This window comes from Hyaena hyaena, unplaced genomic scaffold (assembly GCF_003009895.1).
Source record: "Hyaena hyaena isolate Hyena2069 unplaced genomic scaffold, ASM300989v1 scaffold_94, whole genome shotgun sequence".
NCBI lineage: Eukaryota > Metazoa > Chordata > Mammalia > Carnivora > Hyaenidae > Hyaena > Hyaena hyaena.
The window spans coordinates 2915583-2938133 of record NW_024080726.1 but is presented as its reverse complement, the minus strand read 5'-3'; the positions used below and the strand labels follow the sequence as shown (position 1 = coordinate 2938133).

At 56.4% G+C, this 22551-nt stretch overlaps 1 protein-coding gene across 2 annotated transcripts; it reads left to right on the top strand.

The window, feature by feature from the left end:
• Positions 1–306: 306 nt before the first annotated feature.
• Positions 307–21352, top strand: SLC45A1 (solute carrier family 45 member 1). Of its 2 annotated transcripts, XM_039235013.1 has the most exons (9): positions 307–407; positions 5375–5795; positions 6317–6409; positions 6865–7089; positions 11630–12369; positions 14764–14917; positions 17217–17393; positions 18513–18718; positions 20934–21352. In XM_039235013.1, the coding sequence occupies exons 2-9, from the start codon at positions 5399–5401 to the stop codon at positions 21198–21200; spliced, it is 2259 nt and encodes a 752-aa protein (XP_039090944.1). In that variant the 5' UTR covers positions 307–407; positions 5375–5398; the 3' UTR covers positions 21201–21352. The 2 variants fall into 2 exon arrangements, with proteins under 2 accessions (XP_039090944.1, XP_039090945.1); XM_039235014.1 differs by lacking the exons at positions 307–407; positions 5375–5795 and having other exon boundaries at positions 6322–6368.
• Positions 21353–22551: the final 1199 nt, after the last annotated feature.

The window sequence follows — 22551 nt, the reverse complement described above, 5'->3', positions numbered from 1 at the left end:
TGGAGTACATAGTGTTAACATCTTCATCTTTAACCGACACATTCCTAAACTAAAATTGTAGTCATTCTTATGGAGGGCCCGGGGCTCCCCCTCCCCCCTCCCCCCCTCCCCCCCCCCCCCCCCCCCCCCTCCCCCCCTCCCCCCTCCCCCCTCCCCCCCAGTCGCCCGCGGGGCTGGGGGGGTGGGGGGCGGGCTTTCCGGGCCGTGGCGGGGCGGTGCCGCTTTAAGGATGCGCTGCGGGGACCGGGCCGCGGGCGGCGGGGATGCAGTGTGACGTCACGGCCCCGCCCCGCGGGGTGATGCTGCCGCCGCAGCGGGCCGGGGGCTGCCGGGCGGGGACCCGAGCTGCGCGCGGGCCAGGCGGGAGCCCGGCCTCGGAGAGGGATGCCTCCTGTCTCGAGCCGCAGGTACCCCCGTTTCCTCCCGCGCCCTCCGCACAGCTGCCCGGCTCCGCGCTGGAGCGCCGCGCGTAGGCCCCCGGGGAGCCACAGTGCCAGGACTGGGCTGGAGGTTGGCACCGAGACCTTTGTTCTTCCTGGATGCCTAATTAATTGACCTGTACCTGGAGCCCCGGCCTCGCCCCCCGCCCCCCTCCCCGAGTGCGGAACCCTCGGCCCAGAGGAGGGTGGCCGCTGGGTGACAGGATTCGTTTCACCCTGACACACACTGGAATTCGCCCCAGGCTTACGCTGTGCTTATTGGTGCCGGAGGCCTGATCCCGGGTCACCTGGGCAGGTGTCATCAGCTTCCGGTTTGCCTCCCGCCTGAGGCTGAGCCCTCCTGGTGGCAGGGGGCTGCGCGGACCCGTCAGCACCCCAGGATTGAGTTTGTGATGAGTTTATGGCCCAGGGCTTCTGCTTTCTTGAAACAGGAGGCTTAGAGCAGCTCCTTCCGACCTCATCAATAAACTTCTCAAATTATTTCTGGGGTTACCAGAATGTTTACGGTTTTCAGCTTTTATAGGGAAGGCGAATCAGGTGCTGGCGGAACCCAAGTTCAGTGTGCACCTGACCAGGGCTTTCGGGATCAATTGGTTGCCAGGGAGGGGCCGAATTCCAGAGAGCAAAAGCGAGGAGTGGGCCACAATTCAGTAACCAGCTCATTCCACGCATCCCCTCTGGCCACACAGCCCTTTGCTGGCCTGAAAATGTTTCCTTCAAGTATTAACTTTGAGAACCGGTGGAAGGAAGAGCTGGGGAAGGGCCGTGGCCCCGCGTGACCCCAGGCAGGAAACCTGTGTCATGTAAGAAGAGAAGAAGTCAGGAAATCATTTGGCTCCTAGGACGGAAATGTTTAGCTTTCAAATTACATGGGCACCATTTATGTTTATTAATCATTTGGCACTTAATCTTCCTATTCCACAGTTTGAGGGACTCGTTACTGGAAACATCCTTTGTATTCTAGAAGCAGAGTGGGCACAGTATGTAACTTTTGTGGGTCCAGGGATATATAGATGTAGATATAGATATAGAGGATATAGATTTTTTTTGACTGAATGTTCATATAGTGTGGTCAAGATGGCAAGATCGGTAAATATTGGTATTTGTGTATTTAAATTCTATTTCATTATTTTCTATTTCACTTTCATCTCTTTATAATGTCCAAAAATGACTTTTAAACATTTTTCTTAGAATAAACGTTCGTGGACAGTGTTTAATAAATCTATGTTTGAAATGAAAATAGTAACCCTGATCCCCAAATTTGAAAATCAGGGAAGACTTTTTCAAGTCCAGGTTTCACTTCTGGTTTAGATGCCGGGTTGGGGGAGGGGGTTGGGGGTAAGGCAGGGGTGTGAGGGTCTCCCTTTCACTAAGACAGACTGCAAGCTGTGTTTTAAAGCTGGGGGTGGCAGGCAGGTGATGGTGAAGTGGTCACATGAAGTACGGTTGAAAAGTCTCCCCTTTTCAAAAATATGCTTCTGTTATATGCTGTTTAAATCTGAAATTCTTCTAGGGTGGCCCGTGGTTCTTTGCTCGAAAATGAAGGGCGAGGTTTCTAATGCCCTTTCACTTAAGTTTGCTTTATGGGGATAAAATGCTTATAGGAAAGAATGATGCCCTGTGTCTGAAGGGGTGAGGAGCAGGTAGAGAGGCAGGGAGGGAGTTAGCCACTGCCATGGGTGTGGGGCTGTGACCGGACAGGTAAGGTCAGGTCAACCCCCCCCCCCGCCCCCACTCGTGCTAAAGGTCTTCCTTTTGACTTTCAAGGAGGTGGCCTTATTGAGTGGTATTCCAATGGACTCTCGATTTCTGTGGTTTTAATGAGAGAGCGCCGCTCCAGGAATTCCTAACAGCCACCTGGGTTTTTGAAGAGAAGACTGGCCAAAGGACAGGGTTTTTTTCTGGAATATTTACGATGGCCAAGGGCCTGAGCTAGAATAGGAAGAGCATAATCAAGAAGTTTAGCTTTAAAAAAAAAAAAAGCTTGACTTCATCGTCATAAATAAATCAAATGAATTAAATGTTTTTAATGAAGTATTAGCTGCCTACCTAGCTCTTAGGTATATCTACTCTTGGTTTAGACATAGCATGGGATTTTTCTAAGGTCACAAGATAAGCCACATAAGTAAGAGTTGACTGGGTCACTGAGCATATCCATCCCCATCATCTCAGTATGAAATCCATCTCTTGGCAGGCCCTGCACCGTCAGCTGGTCCCTTCCCAATGGGCTCATCGCTCACCACCCTGACATGGTGCCCAACTGTTGCACACACATCTCCTTTACACATGTGGTTCCCACTGCTTAGAACTCCTTCCCTCCACTCTCCACCCAACTCAGGGGCAGGAACTTTGACTTTCTTTTATCTCTATGATCCCGGTGTCTTGGTGCTTAGTACTCAGCCAAATGGAAAGATGGGTAGGTTGGTGAATGAATGGATGCGTAGAGGGTGAATGAGGGGATATGTGAATGGGGGATGGGTGGAAGGGTGGATACATGGATGCATGGATGGATGCATGGTTGGATGTTGGAAGGATGGACGGATGAGTGGATGAATGGATGGATCGGGGTGAATGTTTGTTTAAATTTTTAATGTTAAGGGTGGATGTTTGGAAGGATGGATGGATGAGTGGATGGATGGATGGATGGACAGATGGATGGATGGATGCATGGTTGGATGTTTGGAAAGATGGATGGATGAGTGGATGGATGGATGGATGGATGGATGGATGGATGGATGGATGGATCAGGGTGGATGTTTGGAAGGGTGGATGGACGCATGCATGTTTGGAAAGGTGGGTAGGTGGATTAGAAGATCGTGGGGTGGATATGTGTTGTGGATCTGGATGGTCGGGTGAATACGTAGGTGGATGGATGGGTAGGTGGAAGGGAGAATGGACGGAAAGATGAACGCATTGGTGTGAGAGAGACAGGTCCCAAAGGCCTTGTGATGAGAGAACTAAGGAGCAGGGGGCCACGACTCTCTAGGAGCCGAAGCCTTGGTTTTTGGGTCATGAGTACATCTGGCGCCAGACAAAATATTCTTATCCCTGGCCTGGCGTCCATATGGTGTCCTTCTGGAGAGAACGAGCAGTCCCGGCAGCTTTCCCACCTGGGAATGGAACTGCTCTCAGTTCCTTGCTGCTCCACCCCTTTCCTTCAAGGACATTCTCACGGTGCCTCCGGCTTCTTGTTCTCCAACATTGGTGGTTAACACGGTACTCTGAATCCTGCCGCAGTGTCTAAAGAAAATGACTTCCACTGTTCGTGTCCTCTGAACAGAAGGAAGACAATCCCTGAGCAGGTTGGGGGTGGGGGTGGAGTCTAGGATACAAATCTGGAGTGATGAGGCATATCAGAGCTTCCAAGGAAGTTATGCACTAGTGATGGTGTGATGGAAGGTGGTAAGTTAACGTCACAAGCCTGGGCGGCTCAGTCAAGTGTCCAACTCTTGATGTTGGCTCAGGTCATGATCTCATGGTTGGTGAGATCAAATCTCATGTCAGGCTCTGCTGACAATCCAGAGTCTCCTTTGGACCCTCTGTCCCCCTCTCTCTCTCTGCCCCTTCCCTGCTCATTCTCTCTCTCTCTCTCTCTCAAAAATGAATAAAAGCATTTTTAATAAGTAATTTTGGGAAAAAAAAAAGCTTACAATATTTATCTTGGTAAATAACAAGTGTCCTTGGCAGGAAGTCGGTCAATGATGGGGATGTTGTCTGGAGTCTGGTACCTACGTGTCAGGAAGGACTTCAAAGGAAATGTAGGCAGTTGCTCTCTTGTGAGGCAGATGGGGTGAGCTTCCCAGAGGCCAGACACAATCCTAGAAGACGCCCCTCTTATGTTTGTATCTCCCTCTTTCCCTTCCACCCTGTAGCCCCCGCCCCCCCGGCCCCCATGTTTAGTAAAATCGACATTGGCCAAAATGTACAGGTCAACATACTAGAATCCATTCTTTCAACATCCATGATCTAGTTTAATTCCAAAGCAGTGAAAACCAGTTGCCTGGCCAAGAGCAGGTATCTGCGTGGCAGATTGCTAACCCCAGGGAGGGGGTACGGAGGCCGAGCCTTTGCTAACTCCCTACTTGGGGCCTGGGCATTGTGAAGATTGCCCCCAAAACTGATTTGAGGATGGGCAAGGGGAAGGGGGATCTATTTCTCACCCTCCCTGCTTCTTTTTGTCTTCGCTATTATTTTTTGTAAACTGTATTCCTATTCAGGGTATTTGGTTTATTTCTTTAAAGAGCATTTTCAAACACACTCAAAGTCCCTGTTCTCCTGACTTGACTACAAATTCACTCATCCATCGGTGCTGTAAGGAAAGGCCTTGAATTAAATGCACGCATCCGTTTTTAAGCAAGGGCCCCAGCCTCCTGGGTAGAGTAGACGTAAGCATTAGGCAAGGTGACCATTTTGACTTTCCATCTCAGGAGGGAAGGACTGTCCCCCGACTGCGCAGGGCACTCAGGGTGCCTGTTGGTGGGTCCTGCCCCGAGCCTGCCCTGGTGCGGAGCTCCCCTGGGACCTGCAGAGAAAGGCAAAAATAGTCCCTCAAATAGGCTACAGGTCCTTAAATGGCCTGGCTGTCCCCACTCCTCATCGTCGGTCCCCTTGAACTTTAGTGCAGGGACCTGAGGGCTGGGGTCCTCCTGCTGGGCAGGGAGACAGCGTCGGCTTTGATCTCCTGAGCAGAGATGCTGCCCTGAGTCAAAACTGAGGCCTGGTGTCTGCAGGCAGTAGGTTCCACTTTTGGGGACACAGAGTTTGACTAAGGGTTCTGCGCTGTGAACTCATCCGTTGTCGTATGAAAAGGATGAGCAGGTGCTGGTCGGGGTGGGGGCGGGGGTGGGGGTGGGAGGCAGACACCTAGAAAAATCGGTTCTTGCGGTGGAGGCCCTGGTGAGTCACCATCGCCCCCAAACGGGCTTTCCCCACAGGCACACGCACCGGCCCCCCCTACGATGATCCCCCCGGCGAGCGGCACCCCTCCGGGAGAGGCTCTGCTCCCCACTTTGGCTCCTCAGGACTTCTGGAGGTCTCAGATCTCTGGCTACACGGGGTCTGTGACCCGGCACATCAGCCATCGAGCCAACAACTTCAAACGGCACCCCAAGAGGAGGAAGTGCATCCGTCCCTCCCCGCCCCCGCCCCCCAACACCCCGTGTCCCATCGAGCTTGTGGACTTTGGGGACCTGCACCCCCAGAGGTCCTTCCGGGAGCTGCTCTTCAATGGCTGTATTCTCTTCGGCATCGAGTTCAGCTATGCCATGGAGACGGCGTATGTGACCCCTGTGCTGCTGCAGATGGGCTTGCCCGACCAGCTCTACAGCCTGGTGTGGTTCATCAGCCCCATCCTCGGTGAGCCCCAGCTCAGCCCCGATGGCGGATGGCCTCCGGAAACCTCTGGAAGCTTCCAGAAGCCTGAGTTGAAGCAGCTAGAGGGGCCCAAGGGGCTGAGGGAGGAGCAAGAGTTAAGTTCCACTCATTAGTTTGGGGCCGTGGGAAAACACAGGTACGGTCGTCACACCCCGTATTTTAAGGGACTCCAGACCCCCAGGATTACCAGCGTCTTACGCGGAGCTGTCACTGGAGGAGCTTCATGTGCTTTGCGGGGAGGAGGGAGGTCCTGGAATTTCTTGGATTCCCAAGGAAGGTCATGGCTGCTTAGGGCCTTACGGGAGCCTGAGTAGAGAACGTGGGGGGATATCGAGCTTTCCCAAGACTCCCGTCTTTTGTCTTCCCAGCTCAGGGTGGTGCCCCGAGCTCTGCCATGTGTTCTTGCACTGCCCCGGGATGCTGGGGTGCAGGGTCTGCCTCACTGTCTGGCCCCGGGGTGCCGTGGGGACCCGGCCGTGACCGCTGGCCCTGCTCTGTTCCAGGGTTCCTGCTGCAGCCTCTGCTGGGCGCTTGGAGTGACCAGTGTACATCAAGGTTTGGAAGGAGACGCCCTTTCATTCTTGTCCTGGCCATAGGTCTGTCGTTTTGGAATCAAAATAAAGTGGAAAAAAAAAAAAAAAGAAAGAAAAGGAAAAAGAAAATCAGGCCCCAACGGCTTCCTCTTAGCAAACTCTAGGACAGTGGGGACCGAGGCGGTGAGAACAGCACAGCCCCGGGTGCGGTGGCAGGGAGCACGCCGCAGCTGGCCGGGTCCCTGCGAGAATGCGCCACCTTGATTTGCGAGGGCCACTTAATAAGCTGTGCCATTCTTGCTCTGCTTGACAAAATAAAAAACCCCGACCCAAGTGGGAAAACGAAATTTATGTATATACATGGTGAGTCTGCAGGTGACTTTTCTAATGGGCTCCGCTTGAAGTTTGATTACGGAGGAATTCTCCGGAGCCCTAGAGATTCTAGACTTGAGCCACGGGCTGCCGGGGGCAGAGCTGCCCTGAGGTTCCTCGGCGTCACTTGGATTCTCTGTCCACAGGGGCGTTGCTGGGCCTCTCGCTGCTGCTCAATGGCAGGGACCTGGGCGCGGCGCTGGCTGACTCCGCCGACAATCACAAGTGGGGTCTCCTGCTCACGGTGTGCGGGGTGGTGCTGATGGACTTCAGCGCGGACTCGGCCGACAACCCCAGCCACGCCTACATGATGGACGTGTGCGGCCCCGCCGACCAGGACCGCGGCCTCAACATCCACGCCCTCCTGGCGGGTAAGTCTCTGCAGCTGGGGGACGGGGGGCTGGACTCGCACATACGGACGAACGTTCAGGTGACTGACAATATATGTCACAGGGGCGCTGGTGGCCCAGTCGGTTGAGTGTCCGACTCTTGGTTTTGGCTCAGGTCATGATCTCACGGTTCGTGGGTTCGAGCCCCGTGTCGGGCTCTGTGCTGACAGCGCCGAGCCTGCTTGGGACTCTCTCTCTCCCTCTCTCTCTGGCCCTCCCCCGTTCTCTCTCTCTCTCTCAAAAATAAAATAAAATATACTTAAAAAAAAAGAAAATATATATCTCAAACGATAGATGTTAGCAGTATATATAGTGCTGATACATGCGTATATGTGTATGAACTATATATACAGCTATATATTTTTGTATATAACTGTGTATACAGCTGTATGTATAGTTTATTCTCATTGTTTGAGTAGTTACATTCTACAGAGTCACCATGAACCCTGAGTTAGCCACTACTGAGTCACTGCCCCTAGGAAACGTACAGGGTTCACTTCCTGCGAACCTCTGGTCACATTTTCATCAACCGATCGATACCTAAACTTGTCTTATGTGTTTCTATTTAAAGACACCTTTGGAATATATATCACAGATTTATTAACATCGAACGCATGGCCGACAGCACCGTAACGTGCCCCTGAACCAGGCTTATCTCACACACTTCTTCATAAGACACATCACAGCTTTCCGGAATTTACGAACAAGAGACAGCAGTCCATCAGCACTACACGTGGGCATCATTGTAAACGGCGATGTCACACACACAGAAAAAGAGCAAAGCACCCTGCAAAAACATGGCACCATGTAGACCACAAAGAGCTTGGCCGTTCGCAGTCTGAGGGCTGAGATTAGAAGGCAGAGTTTCGCCTTGTTGAGCCTCCGCTGGGACCCTGTGTGTCCAGCCCCTCAAAGTTTTTGCTTCGCTGCACGTATCTGAGAGTGGTTGCCTAGGGAGCATGTATTGATTGGGGTCACAAATAAATTTTAGTGAGCAGGTAAATTGGCAAATACAGTATCTGCATATCTCAGACACATACACACACACACACACACACACACGTGTTGTGCTTGATACAAACAGGAGAAACATTTCGAGCTCAGACATGAAGCAGGAATGACCACGGAGCCACAGAGTCTGTGTGATTAGACGGTACAAGTAAGAGGGGTGCAGGGCGAGGACGATCACCGACGGGCTCGGCGACGGGGCACGCGAAAACTTCCAGAGAATTCACCGCAGAGCAGTAAGAGAAGTCAGCATGGCGTTTGGTTATCAAAGCATTGCACATAAATCAGTACTGCCAGCTTTCTCAGCATAAGCCACGTACCTTGTTAGGACACAATGTGGACTAAAACAGTCCCATTTAAAGTAGTGGTGGGAAGTGTCTGTCAATGTCAAGGGAAGGACGGACGAGACGAAAAGACGTACAGCACCTGGATGACTGGGCTGGAGGCCAGCGGCTGGGGCACCGGCTCCACGGTCGGGAAGCTGAATCGGTGCTGAACCTGTCTGTCCGTTCGTTGTGGACATGAGGGCAAACTGCTCAGTCTGTCCAGGCCTCCGCTGCTGCTTCTAGAAAACGCCGCTGCTTGACTCTATTCATACACACGTGTGATTGTGGGTCCAGGGAAATTCTGGAGGGGTCTCGGCCAGACCAGAGTAGGGTTTGCAGGGTAGCAAGAAGGACTCCATTTTTTTTTTTTTTTTTTACCTACTAGTCTTCTGTTTTGTTTCTTTTCCCTCTATATTGTGTTAAAACACACGTAATATAAAATTTACAGTCTTAACCAATTTTAAGCGCACAGTTTGGTGACATGAAGCACATTCAAGTGGCTGTGAAGCCGCAGCTACCATCCACCCCCAGAACGTTCTCGTCCGGTAAAGCTGAAACTCAGCCCCCACTGAAAGCTAACTCCCCCTTCTCCACCCCCAGCGCCCGGCTCCCACCAAATACTGTCACCCTGAGAACCTCCTGTGGGTGGCATCGTGCATTGTTTGTCGTTCGGCAACTGGCTTATTTCACTTCCCATAATGTCCACCCATGTCGTAGCAGGTGTCAGAACTCCCTTCCTGTTTCAGGCTGAATAATATCCCATTGTGTGTATCGATCATATCTCGCTTGTCCCGTTGAGGGACACGTGGGTGGCTGCCACGTTTCCGCGCCTGTGAATATTGCTGCTACGAACATGGGGGTGCAGGTAACCCTCCTGCTTTCAGTTGTTTGGGGTATGAACCCAGAAGTAAAATTACGGGATCTTGCTATAATTCTATTTTCAATTTCTTGAGGAACCTCCACTCTGTGCCCCGTGGCAGCTGTATCGTTTTACCTCCTCCCAGCACAGCACAAAGTTTCCAATGTCACCACATCTTCGCCAACACTTGTTACGCTCTGGTGGTTATCCGATACGACCCAGCCTAACGGGTGTAAAGTGGAATCTCGTCATGTGTCGACTGGCATTTCCCCAAATGCTGGTGATGTTGAGCATCCTTCCATGTGCTTCCACCTGTAAGTCTGTACGTCTGATGTCTGTACGTCTTCTTCGGAGAAATAGACATTAAATAGACATGTAAGTCCTTTGCCCAGTTTTTCACATAGTTACTTCTCTATATTTATTTTTTTTAATTTCTTTTTAATATTTATTTATTTATGAGAGAAAGAGACACAGAGCACAATAGGGAGACGCAGAATCAGGAGCAGGCTCCAAGCTCTGAGCCATCAGCACAGAGCCTGCCGTGGGGCTCGAACCCACAGACCCATGAGATAGTGACCTGAGCCGAAGTCAGACACTTACTCAACTGAACCACCCAGGCACCCCCTTTGCCCAGTGTTGAATCAGGTTGTGTTTGGGTGGTTTTTTAGTTGCTGAGTTGATGTGTGGTTTCTTTCCTGTGAGAATATATTGCTTCCGTCATTTTTTTAAAAAAATGGTTGATAAAGGTCATCTCAAATCTGACCTTATTTAAGGGCCACAAAATAGCAATTGTGGCTTTAAAAGAGGTGGGAGGAAGCTAATTAGGACCACGAAAGTGGGAAGTTAAGAATAATAAACGGAGGGGCGCCTGGGGGGCTCAGCCGATTAAGATTAAGCGGCTGACTTCGGCTCAGGTCATGATCTCGCGGTTCGTGCATTCAAGCCCCACATCAGGCTCTGTGCTGACAGCTCAGATTCTGTCTCCCTCTCTCTCTGCCCCTCCCCTGCTCACGCTCTGTCTCTGTCTCTCAAAAATAAGTAAATGTTAAAAACATAAAAAAAATTTTTTTAGAAAAAAATAAAGGAGCCAAGAAGACATGAAAATGTAAAAGTCCATGAGGACCGTCTGGGACGGTTGAAGGATTCTAGGGTGAAGCCATTAAATAAGCAATGCAGGGTCATGTGTGACCATTAGAGGCCCGTGGAAGGTTGAGCTGAGTGTCTGAGCCCCGGCCTCTCCATAGAGGTTACTATTTAGGGGCGCCTGGGTGGCTCCGTGGGTTGAACATCCGACTTCAGCTCAGGTCACAAACTCACGGTATGTGAGTTCAAGCCCCGCGTCGGGCTCACTGCTGCCAGCGCTGAGTCCGCTTCAGATCCTCTGTCCTTCTCTCTGTCTGCCCCTCCCCCACCTTCTCTCAAAAATTAACTTTTTTTTTTAAAAAAAGGAGTTACTATTTAAAGGTGGCTGCTGCCTCCAAAGCCGAGGGCAGCCAGAGAGCACGCGCTGCTGGGAAACAGGCTTCTCTCCAGCAGAAGTAGACGGACTCGCCTCCCAGCCAGCAGACGGGCTCAAAATGTAGCCGAACTCAAAATAACACACGAGACCCATGATGTAGCAGCGAAGGGGGCCCGGGGTGCTGATCGTGGGGGACATGGGGGGTCGGGGAATGGTACTTTCCAGAGGTGAGTATGTGCCGCGCCAGCGACCGGGTGCAACGAGGCATCGCCCACATTTTCACGTCGTGCTGCACGAATCAGTTTGCCCTTTACCTGTTCCCGGAGGCCGAGGAAGACACCGAGCGCGAGCAGAGGAAGAACCGATTCCCGCAGCCCTGTTGTTTCCCGGTGACCCCGAGAGCTAGTCGCCAGGGTGGCCGTGCATGAGGACACCGGCATCAGGCCACACGGACTCCACCCCCCCCACACACACACGTGTGGCCTGCGTGCTGGACCCAGACTGTCCACGTCCACAGGGCCCTGATGCCGGGGCGGGGTGGGGGGGCTTGGGGGGGGAGGACCTGAGGGGCTCGTGACCCAGTGCAGACAGTCACTTGCGGTGTTCCGGCAAGGGGGACGGGTGTGGGCGGGCGACCGCCATGACGCTGACGGCCCTGAGCGGGCGGCCCCCGAGCTCGGGCGAGGGCGTCCCGTCCGCTTATCCTCTTCCCGGGGTTTTGGTGGGACCGATGCTCGATCGGAGTCCTCGCGGCGGGTCTGGCAACGTGAGTACGAACCACAGCCCTTGCTCTTCTAGAACGATGGTCCAGGACCACGACCGTCGAGGGCCTTCCCGGCCCCGGGGACCTAACGCTGCTTCTCTCCGCAGGCCTCGGAGGAGGATTCGGGTACGTGGTCGGGGGCATCCACTGGGACAAAACCAGCTTTGGGAGAGCCCTGGGCGGCCAGCTGAGGGTCATTTACATCTTCACCGCCGTCACCCTGAGCATCACCACCGTCCTCACGCTGGTCAGCATCCCCGAGAGGCCCCTGCGGCCCCCCGGCGAGAAGAAGGCCGCCATGAAGAGCCCCAGCCTCCCCCTGCCTCCGTCCCCACCTGTGCTGGGCGAGGAGGGGCCCGGCGAGCCCGTCCCCTGCCACCCGGCCGCCAGCCTGTACGCCAGCTTCTCCAGCCCCATCTCCCCGCTCAGCCCCCTGACGCCCAAGTACGGCAGCTTCACCAGCCGGGACGGCTCCCTGACCGGGATCAACGAGTTCGCCTCGTCCTTCGCCACCTCCAACATCGACAGCGTGCTCATCGACTGCTTCACGGGCGGCCACGACAGCTACCTGGCCATCCCCGGCAGCGCCCCGCCGCAGGCCGTCAGCCTCAGTTTCCCCCGGGCCCCCGACGGCTTCTACCGCCAGGACTGCGGCCTCGGGGACAGGCGGGAGGCGGCTCTGGCCACCGGCCCTGACGGGGACGTGCTGAGGGTAGGCTCCCTGGACGCCCCCAAGCCGCGATCGGCCGGGATCCTGAAGAGACCCCAGACCTTGGCCATCCCAGACGCGGCCGGAGGAGGGGGCCCCGAAACCAGCCGGAGGAGGAACGTGACCTTCAGTCAGCAGGTAAAGGCAAAGGTGGGGAGACCATGCGTCGGAGGGCACTGTCCACACCCCCTCCCCCAGCCCCCAGTTAGACGGAGACGGATTGTTGCTCTGGAAAGATATCCCGAGTCCTCCCCTCCAGGGGATCAGAAGGTCTGCAGATCTAAATAGACAAGGCCCTCGTGTCGGTGAAGAGACTGCCCCCCGCCCCCCAACGAGGGAGTTCAGGGTGTCTGTCACGGGCCCGTCGGTGGCTTAACACACTGGCCACCATTAAAGGGTCTCATTTGAGATGCGATCACATTTGCCCGAAGGTCATTCGGGTCAGGACGAGGCTGTAGTGAGTCTGTTGCAAGCATCCTCTGCATTTGCGGCCCTTCATGCTCCCCCCACACACCCACCGCCTCCCCCTCCCTACGCCCACCGCCTCCCGCCCCCCCGCCGCCCGCCGCCTTCCTCCCAGGCCCACCACCTGCTTTGATGGCGTGAACCTGCTGCGAAAAGATCCAAGTCTACCCTCGAAGGTGGACGCAGAACGGAAAACCTGGCAGGCGTTTCTGGGCCTCCCTGCCTCCCTTTCCTGGTGTTCGGCCTCCGCCGGCCACCCCGGAGGCTCTCAAGACTCTGGATTCTAAAAGGCAGGCCAAGAGCCTTCCGGAAGGCTGTTTGTGTTGTGTTCAGTATACGTCAGGTTGGCTGAAAGGCCACCAACTGATACTGTGGGATTTTAACCGCAGGCAGAGTCCGCCGTCTTGAAGAGGCTCCTCGAAATAGCAGGTGCCTGTCGCTTGCAGGAGACAGTAGTTCTGCGGCCCACCTGTGCCGAGGGTGAGAGAGATTTCAGTAAGAACTTGGGGTTTCCAACCGGGTTCAACCTGCACAGGCGTGAGGGAGGCAGGCCTTTCTGAAGGCCGGGCGGCAGGGCTGCGTGTCCCCGTGAAGTGCACCCACGCGGGGCTGTCCCTCAGCCAGGGGTCCCCTCGCTCCAGCTGGGAGGAGCGACAGACTCCCTGACTTAGGAGGGGGTCAACACGTGTCGAGGTGGCCGTTCATTTTCTCCTCGTTGCTAGGTCCTCCGGTGCGCTAGGGCTTCGTCAGTCTTTGTGGGTCTCCGTCATCCCGTAAGAGTGACGGTCCCCTCACGCTGAGGGAGAGAGTGCTGGGCGGGTGCGTGGCCTCCTTGCGGGGAGTCCCGAGGCTCCCCCGAGGGCTGCACCGAGCGCGTCTCCCGGGTCCCGGTCTGGGAAGGGTTTGAAGAACCCAAAGTCACTAGAAGGTTAGGACATCCCATTATTAGATTCCTCTGATCACTCAGGTCAAGGGCATTCTGTTCGTTCACTGATGACATCAAAGCAACCGTCAGACCTTTGTCAATACTGTATCGTCCTGTGCCATTTGGGAAAAAAATTCCAACTGCCTCCTGGATGCGGTTCTTTAGTTAGGGTTGCAAATCTCACTTGAATCCCTTCTACTTCCATCCCGGATGTAGTATGATTTATGAGTCCGCTCTTTGAGGAAAGGGAGAATCCGGAGCTAAAGACAAACACGCTCAGCCTCCGGTGGGCACGAGTGTGACATCAGGGGTCTTCCTCGGGCAGAAATGGGCGACAAGCTCTGTGGGCGTGGCTGCCCGGGAACCAGCGCCGTGGGCTATTGGCTTCCTCTGCGTCCCCACCTGGAAATGACCCAGGAGCCGACCACAGCTCAGGGTCCCGCTCGGGGTGAGGGCAGCGTCTCCTCCTGCCCCTCGCTGCTCGCGCAGCCATTAGGTCACCTGGCCGGTGTCTACACCAGCAGCCCGACTGTGGTGTGAACGCCTTCTCGTCCCAGGAAGCCTTAGCAAACCAAAGCAGTGAGTGCGTTTGCCGGCGGAGCGCTGCTCCTGGGCCCCGGAGAGAAATCTAGCCCCCCAGCCACCCCCACCCCGCCGAGGGCCCAGGTGAGTGTGTCTGCTCCCTGCACCTGCTCACTCAGCTGCCGTGCGGACAGAGAGCTTTGAACACATTCCCCAGTCGCCTTGCAGGAAGCCTTTCACACCCCGCGGTTTCGGAAGAGAAGGGACTTTTGTAACATCTGGATTGGCACTGACCCATATTCCTTGTATTTCAAATGCACTTCACGTGTGACAAGGCGCTCACTCACGCTCTCGCACAGATGTCTCGTCCTGTGGCCAAGGCGTGGGCGCGCCCGACACGGGGTTCTGTTCTCCGCTGCGCCACCTCCCAGGAGCCGTGACCGACCGTCGGTTCTGTCATGTGGGGCGGGGTGTGGCCCTCGGCCGCCACCGCCCGGGAAGGCCGGCCCCTGCAGCCCCTGCACGTGCTTCTGAGTCGCCTTTTGGCGCCATGACATCTTGGGCGCGCTGGCCGGGACTCGGTGCTCTGTTGAGGAGCTTTGTGTGGGCTTCCCTTACAGGTGGCGAACATCCTGCTGAACGGCGTCAAGTACGAGAGCGAGCTGGCGGGCTCCGGCGAGCCGTCGGGGCAGCCTCTGTCTGTGAGGCACCTGTGCGTCACCATCTGCAACATGCCCAAGGCGCTCCGCAATCTCTGCGTCAACCACTTCCTGGGTGAGCTCCTGGCAAACCTCCCAGTGCATCCGTGTCCCGGACTCGCTTTGTGGTGGGGACGCAGCTCCCTGACCCAGGGCTGCTCCCTCCCCCGCCGGCCCCCCAGGGCCCGGTGTCCTGGGCTGGGGGTGAGTTTAGAACCCCTTCGATGCCACCGAGGGCGGGACGCGTGTGCGGCTGCCCCAGGGGGCTTTTCCCCAGGAAGGGCCAGGCAGCCCCGAAAGGAGCCGGGCACCCCGGACAGAGGCGCCCCTCCCCCCGAGCCGGACACCTAGTCTCCACGGAGCCCGAGTTCTCATTACCAAAAGCCCCTCGGATGGACAATTCACAGTTAAGTGACATCATTGGAGGGACTTGTGTCTTACGCCCGTTTGAGCCTCACTATTGTCTTACTGTGAGAGCTGGGACAGACACATGTGCAGACGCTCACACGCGCCCGCCCGTGCCCAGCACTGGCCCTGAGCCCAGCGGCCTTGGCGTTCCGTGGAAAAGCCCTCGCTCTTGCTTCATTCCGTTCGGTACCACCTTGCTGTAGGGCTGTTGCGCCTCTGAGGCTGATTAAGCACTTGAGACGCTCTAGGCTCTCAATCACTGTGGGCCACAAACAGGATGACTTTCTAGAAGGCAATTTAGCAACAGGCAAGAATCTTTTTTTTTATGCTTATTTATTTTTGAGAGAGACAGAGCACAAGTGGGGGAGGGGCAGAGAGAGGGAGACGCAGAATCAGAAGCAGGCTCCAGGCTCCGAGCTGTCAGCACAGAGCCCGACGCGGGGCTCGAACTCATGAACCATGAGGTCATGACCTGAGCTGAAGTCAGGCGCTCAACCGACTGAGCCACCCAGGCGTCCCAGGAACAGGGCAAGAATTTTGAGAATGTCCATAACCTTTATCCCAGTGACCCTGCTTGGTATTCTTTGCAAGAACACAATCAGAAATTTTATCAAGAATGTATGTTCCCAGGGGCGCCTGGGTGGCTCAGTTGGTTAAGCTTCTGACTTTTGCTTAGGTCATGATCTCGCGGTTTGTGGGTTTGAGCCCCGCGTCGGGCTCTGTGCTGACTGCCAGCTCGGAGCCTGGGGTCTGTTTCAGAGTCTGTGACTCCCTCTCTCTCTGACCCTCCCCTGCTCACGCTGTCTCTCTCTCTCTCTCTCTCCTAGAAATAAAACATTTAAAAAAAATTAAAAAAAAAAAAAAAAAGAATGTATGTTCCCAGGGGCACCTGAGTGGCTCAGTCAGTTAAGCATCCGACTCTTGATCTCAGCTCAGGTCTTGATCTCACTCAGGGCTGTGGCTTCGAGCCTCGCGCTGGGCCCCATGTTGGGCGTGAAGCCTGCTTAAGAAAAAAATAATATATGTTCCAGATATTAATCACAGCATGATTTATAATAGCCAGAAGCTGGGAAGCCAGGGCAGGGAGTGCGGGAGGTGAGAATGAACAATAGGAAAGGGAGTTAAATATGTTAATGGTGTGTCCACCTTGTGCAATATCTTGCTGCCATTAGAATGGGGCTATGTAAGAACTTTAATAGCACAGGAAGTTGTACATAATCCTTGGGGCTCAAGAGGCCCAATAAACGCCACCCCCTTCTGCTACTGAGGCCGAAACTGACGGCGCCTCCGTCTCCTTGGCGATAGCGGCCCTGCATCACCATTTGCGCTTCCTGCCGCGTTTCTCTCAGTTAAATGCCCCCCTCACATGCCTGTGGCCGCGGCTCCACAGGCATTTTCTTGTCTCCCTTGCAGAGAGGCGAGTGGGGGACAGGATGAGGCATTTAGAAGGATTCAGGGATTCGCTTTCCTCGCGGCGATATGTTTAGAGAAAGAACAGAACACCATCTTTCATGCAACAGAGACTGTGTTCTTTTTATAATTAAAATCATTTTTAATGTTTATTTAGTTTTGAGAGAGAGAGTGTAAGTGGGGGAGGGGCAGAGAGAGAGGGAGACAGAATGCGAAGCAGGCTCCAGGCTCCGAGCTGTCAGAACAGAGCCCACCGCGGGGCTCGAACTCACGAACAGTGAGATCATGACCTGAGCCGAAGTCGTAGGCTCAACTGACTGAGACCCCCAGGCGGCCCAGAGCCTGCGTTTTTACAAGGATACTATTTGCTCTAAAAAACCTTAGAAGGGAACCTATAAAATCTTGACGGAGGTCAGGTGATCTCCGGGTGGCGAGGCCATCGGTAATTTCTTCTGTAAGTTTCCAATAGACCCCGTGTGGCTTTGATGATCAGGAAAACCACGTGCTGGGGAGACGGGGCATCCGGCCGGTGGTCACGAGCCCGTCCCTCCTCCCAGGGTGGCTCTCGTTTGAGGGGATGCTGCTCTTCTACACGGACTTCATGGGCGAGGCGGTGTTTCAGGGGGACCCCAAAGCCCCGCACACGTCGGAGGAATATCAGAAATACAACAGCGGCGTCACCATGGGCTGCTGGGGGCTCTGCATCTACGCCTTCAGCGCTGCCTTCTACTCAGGTACCCACGGCTCGGGGGGAGGGGCGGGGGGGGGCTCCCGGGTGTCATGGCTTTGGCGGGTCGCACACTGAATAGACGGAGGTCCGTGTCTTTATTATGATCGCGGGCATAGCGCCCCGGTGTGGGGGGCGCAGTCACGGAGCAGCCCGTCGGGGCCGGCTGGGGGGCGGGCAGGGCCCAGGTGGTGTCCGGGTGTCTATCCAGACCTGAGGGAGCCAGTGGGCGGGAAGGCCAGGCCCGTGAGCGAGGGCAAAGTGGGGGCCCAGGTCCAAACATCGAGGTCACCCCCAGACAGGTGTGGTGTCCGCCGCCCCCCATCCTTGCCACATGGATTCTCAAAGCAACCGTCCCGAGGGTGGGGAGGGCAGGTGAGAAGGGAGGGCAGGTGGAGAGAGCGAGACCAGAGGCCACGATGACTCTGAGGCTTGTGTTGGGGGACATGGGGGACACAGGAAGCCGAGCTGGGTCCCTGCGGGGCGCCGGGTACCATCCCAGTGGGGAGCCTGGGTGGCCCTGTGCCACCAGCAAATTCCATCTCAGCGTCTCACGTGGTCTGTCAAGGCCCGGACGGTGGGCGCGGTCGGCCTCGCGGGCCACACGGCCCCTGGGGAGCCCGTCCCCTGGGCTTTGCCCTCGTGGCTCGGAGCCGCCTCACAGGAGGTCTCTCTGTCTCACAAGCGCGCGGCCACGATCCACTACAACTGCCTTCGCGCTCGCGGGAATCGGAATTTCATATGATTTTCACGTGTCACACACTACTTGCCTTCTGTTGATTTTTTAAAACCATTTAAAAATATACAAACCATTCTTAGGTCCAGGTGGCGCCCGGTGGGCCACTGGCCGGGCTTGTCTCCAGAGTGGTTCTGTTCCCCGACCCTGCACCCCAGGCTTCCAGGGGCTTCGACCCGGGACCCCGGCTCCTGCAGCAGCGCGGGCGGGGGGTGGGGGCGCAGTTGAGACCGTCTCGCCTGTGCCCTGAGCCCCCACGCAGGCTTTCTGGTCTGGGGCCAGCTGCCTGCCAGCCGGAGGCCAGCCCGGAGGAGGTGGCCCAGGGAAGCAGAGTCCCTGGACCCACCGGCCGGCCGGCGCACCTGCTCACCCCCGCTTTCCGGCCCCCAGCTATTCTCGAGAAGCTGGAAGAATACCTCAGCATCCGCACACTGTACTTCATTGCCTACCTGGCCTTCGGCCTGGGGACCGGGCTCGCCACCCTGTCCAGGAACCTGTACGTGGTCCTGTCGCTCTGCATCACCTATGGGATTTTGTTTTCCACCCTCTGCACCCTGCCCTACTCGCTTCTGTGCGATTATTACCAGAACAAAAAGGTAAGTGCTTCCATTGCTCTGCTTCGGGTCCCGAAAAGGCCAGCCTGGGCCTGGCCTCCACACCGCCCCCCCAGCTTCTTGGAGAGAGTCCCCCAGCCCCCCGAGAAGTGAGCCCAAGAGCAGCTACACCGTGAAAGTGAGGCACCCGTTCAAATGTTGAGAATGTCAAGCGGGCGACAGCAGGACATAAACCTGAGCCCGTGGCCTCCCTGTTCACGGCGGCACGTGGGGGGCGGGGAGGGAGGAAGGGGAGGCCCGGCCCTTGGCGTCCCGCATTGTCAGGCTTCGAGTCACCTGTTGGCTCGGGGCCTCGGGTGGGGCACGCGAGGCGCTCACCTTGGACACAAAACACTCAGTGATCAAGTTCAGCAATAAGTGAGCGCAGTGTTTCTAAAGAGGGAAAGTAGCGCCCAAACTCCGCGCTGAACGCGGTATCAGGCATCAGGCTGGGTAAGTCGCGGCACCGGCCGAGCCCTGGGGGCATCTGGGGGGGTAAAGCCGGAGAGCGAGGCCTGACTTCATATTGGCAGTGTGTTCGGCGTGGATTTTCCTTTAACAGCTGTACTGAGCTAGAACCCACCGCCCGATTCCGTGCAGTCCGCCCCTTTCAGGGTCCCGTGTACCCAGAGCCTTGTGACCGTCACCACATCCGATTCAGGACATTTTCATGACCCCCAAGAGAAACCCCACACCCATTAGCCACCCCCCTCCCCCGCCACGACCACGAGCCGACGTTGTCCCCGCCCCGCCTTGCGCCTGCCCGGACATTTCATGTAAACGAAATCACACGCCCACGGCCTGTGTCTGGCTTCTGTCACTCAGCATCATGTTCTCAAGGTGCGCACACATTGTAGCGCGTCTGTGCGTCCATCACCCCTTCTTGTGGCCGACAATGCTCCTGTCCAAGATTTTTTTTGCAGTAACTTTGAGATTTTAAAACACTGCATTCAAAGATCACCTTGATACCTGGGTTTCTCGCCCCCCCCCCTTATAATCCGGGGCCTCCGTCCCCTCCCCCAGGCCCGGTCCAGGGGGCGTCCCGAGTTGTAAGGAGTTTGGGGTCTCTGATGATTCAGCAGGGGGCCCGGCCCGGAGCCCCAGGCCCTCCAGGGGGCCAGACCCAGGGCCTATGGGTGGTAGCCGTGGCGGCCCCTCCCAGCCCCTTCTCTGCCAGGGCCTGGTCTCCCTGCCGCACAGACAGGCAGTGGCCGAAAGGGCTGCACTTGCCCCAGGGTGGGGCCGCAGCTGTGACGGCTGGAGGGTGAGGCCTGTGTGCAACCTGCACATCCAGCCGGCGCCAGCAGCACCCGAGGGACCAGGAGGGGAGGGGAGACCCCCATCAGGGGCTGTCAGCGCCGCACCCATGGGAAGGGACGCCCAGAGCCTCAGGCCACCCTCCTGAGTTTGGCCAGCGCTGCGCAAAGCCTGGTTCTCTCGCTCTAGAGTCTTCTAGATGCTCGCGTGCCTTTCGGTATCTGCTCAGTTGCAGGTTCAGGGCTAACCTGTGACGTCCCCGCCACGGTGGCCCTGCCGACTGTGCAGCCACAGGGGGACCAAAGTTTCCCCGGGACACACAGGCTGTCCATTCACAGCCCGTGGAGGGCACAGCCTTCCCCGGGGAGGGGGCTCGGCAGCACCCCGGAGGCACACACGGTGGTTCGTGGGGGTGGCCTGAGCTGGGGGAGCAGTGACCCGTCCCCTCCCACTGTCACCCCTGCAGCCCTGCTCGAGGAGCATGTTTTCCCACAATAGGCCCCGGTCGGGGGTGTGGGTGGGAGGGAGGGAGATGGGCCCACCCCGGAGGCCCCGAGGCCAGGGCCAAAGGACCAGGCGACCGTGCGGGGGTATTTCAGGGTGTGGGGCTGGCATCTTGGCCGGCAGAGGCTGGGGAAGGGGACGAGCCGGGACGCGGAGTGCCTCTCTCTCAGGGGAGAGGACGGGGAGGGCCAGCATCTCCAAGCCAGAGAGTCTGGGCCGCCCGGGCCTGTGGGAACACAGCCCTTCCGCTCCTGTTAGTCATGGATTCTTTTCGTTGCCGTCATCCCTCCGAACGCAAATATTATTAAACTCTTGGCTGAACTCCCCGCGCACGTCGGCGCTGGAAAATGTGAGCCCGCTGCGCGTGGGCCGCCCGGGTCCCCCGGGGCTGCAGGAAGCGCGGGGCTCGGTCACCTTGCTGCCCAGGTGTCCCGCTGATGTGTCTCTTCTGGATCAGTTTGCAGGGTCCAGTGCGGACGGCACCAGGCGGGGCATGGGCGTGGACATCTCCCTGCTGAGCTGCCAGTACTTCCTGGCCCAGATCCTGGTCTCCCTGGTGCTGGGGCCCCTGACCTCGGCCGTGGGCAGCACCAACGGGGTCATGTATTTCTCTAGCCTGGTGTCCTTCCTGGGCTGCTTGTACTCCTCCCTGTTTGTCATTTATGAGATTCCGCCCAGCGACGCCGCCGAGGAGGAGCACCGGCCCCTCCTGCTCAACGTCTGACACCCGGAGCCCGTAGCTCCGGCCGCGAGCCTGCGCCTGGGGGTCTGGGGCGGCCCAGCCCGCGAGAAAGCAAAAGGCCTTGGTGGACGGACGCAGGACAGGTTTCCTGTGGAATGTAAATATGCGACAAAACAATAAATGGCAGCAGCAAAGCCTACGGTTTCTGTGGCTCTCCCAAGGGAGGAGAGGCCACGTGGGAGGGGAGCTGCCCTGCACGGGGACTTAGGGAGGAGCTGTAAGGGTCACTCACTGACAGTAACAGTGTAACTGGTTCTCAACCGGCAGTGATTTTGCAGACCCCCCCCCCCAACCCTGCCACCGAAAACATTGTCTGGAGATATTTTTGGTTGTCACGACTCAGGTGGGCGCCACTGTCCAGGGAAGCCCCAAGCGTCCTACAGGACACAGGACAGCCCCCACAACAAAGAATTTTCCAGCCCCCAGTGGCAATAGTGCTGAAGTGCAGAGAGCCTGATCTAACTACATTGCATCCCAGGATGGAGTTAGAGTGTACAAATGCTTTTGGGTCAGAAAGCCTCATATTCATTCATTCATTCATTCATTCATTCATTCATTCATTCATTCATTCATTCATTCATTCATTCATTCATTCTCCCATCCACTCACCCATCCACCCATCCATCCACTCATCCACTCATCCATCCACCCATCCAGTCATCCATATATCTAACCAACCATCCATCCATCCATCCATCCATCCATCCATCCATCCATCCACCCACCCACCCTACAGATACCCATCAAGTGCCCTGAGTGTGCAGGGAGTGGTAGGTGTGTGTGGGAGGGGACAGCTGTGAGCAAGTCGCCGCCCTCATGGAACTGGTGTGGGAAGAGAGGCAGACCGCACACGGAGGTCTGTGCCCAAGGATGGCAGTATGTGCTGTGGGGAACACGAGCAGGGTAGGAGGATGGGGTGAGGGGCTGGGCGGGGGCGGGCCGTGCTAGGGACAGGGGTGCATTCTCTTTGGAGAGATGCCGTCGGAGCAGTGCCCTGGTGGGGGAAGACATCTGAGATCCGAGGTGGGAACTTGCTTGCTGTGCTTGAGGGATGGAGGGCTCCAAAATGCTCGGGCTGTAAAACGTCCGGTGATGTGGGAGGCCCAAGAAGGTGCAGCAGACGCCCCTGACCTTGACCCACCCACCTGCGCCCACCGTCTTCCAGCGGATGGACCTGGATGAATCTCTGCCTTCTTGTGAGTGTCAGGGTCCTTCATCATGTGACTTCTCAGCATCTTCCACCACTCGAAGCCCCGAGCTGGCCAAGACCCCTTCTCGAAGCAGCCGAGTGGGCTCTTCTCCCCGGGCTCTGAGCGCTGGCTGTGTGCCTCGT

Coding starts and splice junctions, on each gene's coding strand:
- SLC45A1 (XM_039235013.1), top strand. CDS start 5,399: ATGATCCCCCCGGCGAGCGGCACCCCTCCGGGAGAGGCTCTGCTCCCC. Junction 6,410..6,864: donor CATTCTTGTCCTGGCCATAG/GTCTGTCGTTTT, acceptor CTCTGTCCACAG/GGGCGTTGCTGGGCCTCTCG. Junction 18,719..20,933: donor ATTATTACCAGAACAAAAAG/GTAAGTGCTTCC, acceptor CTTCTGGATCAG/TTTGCAGGGTCCAGTGCGGA.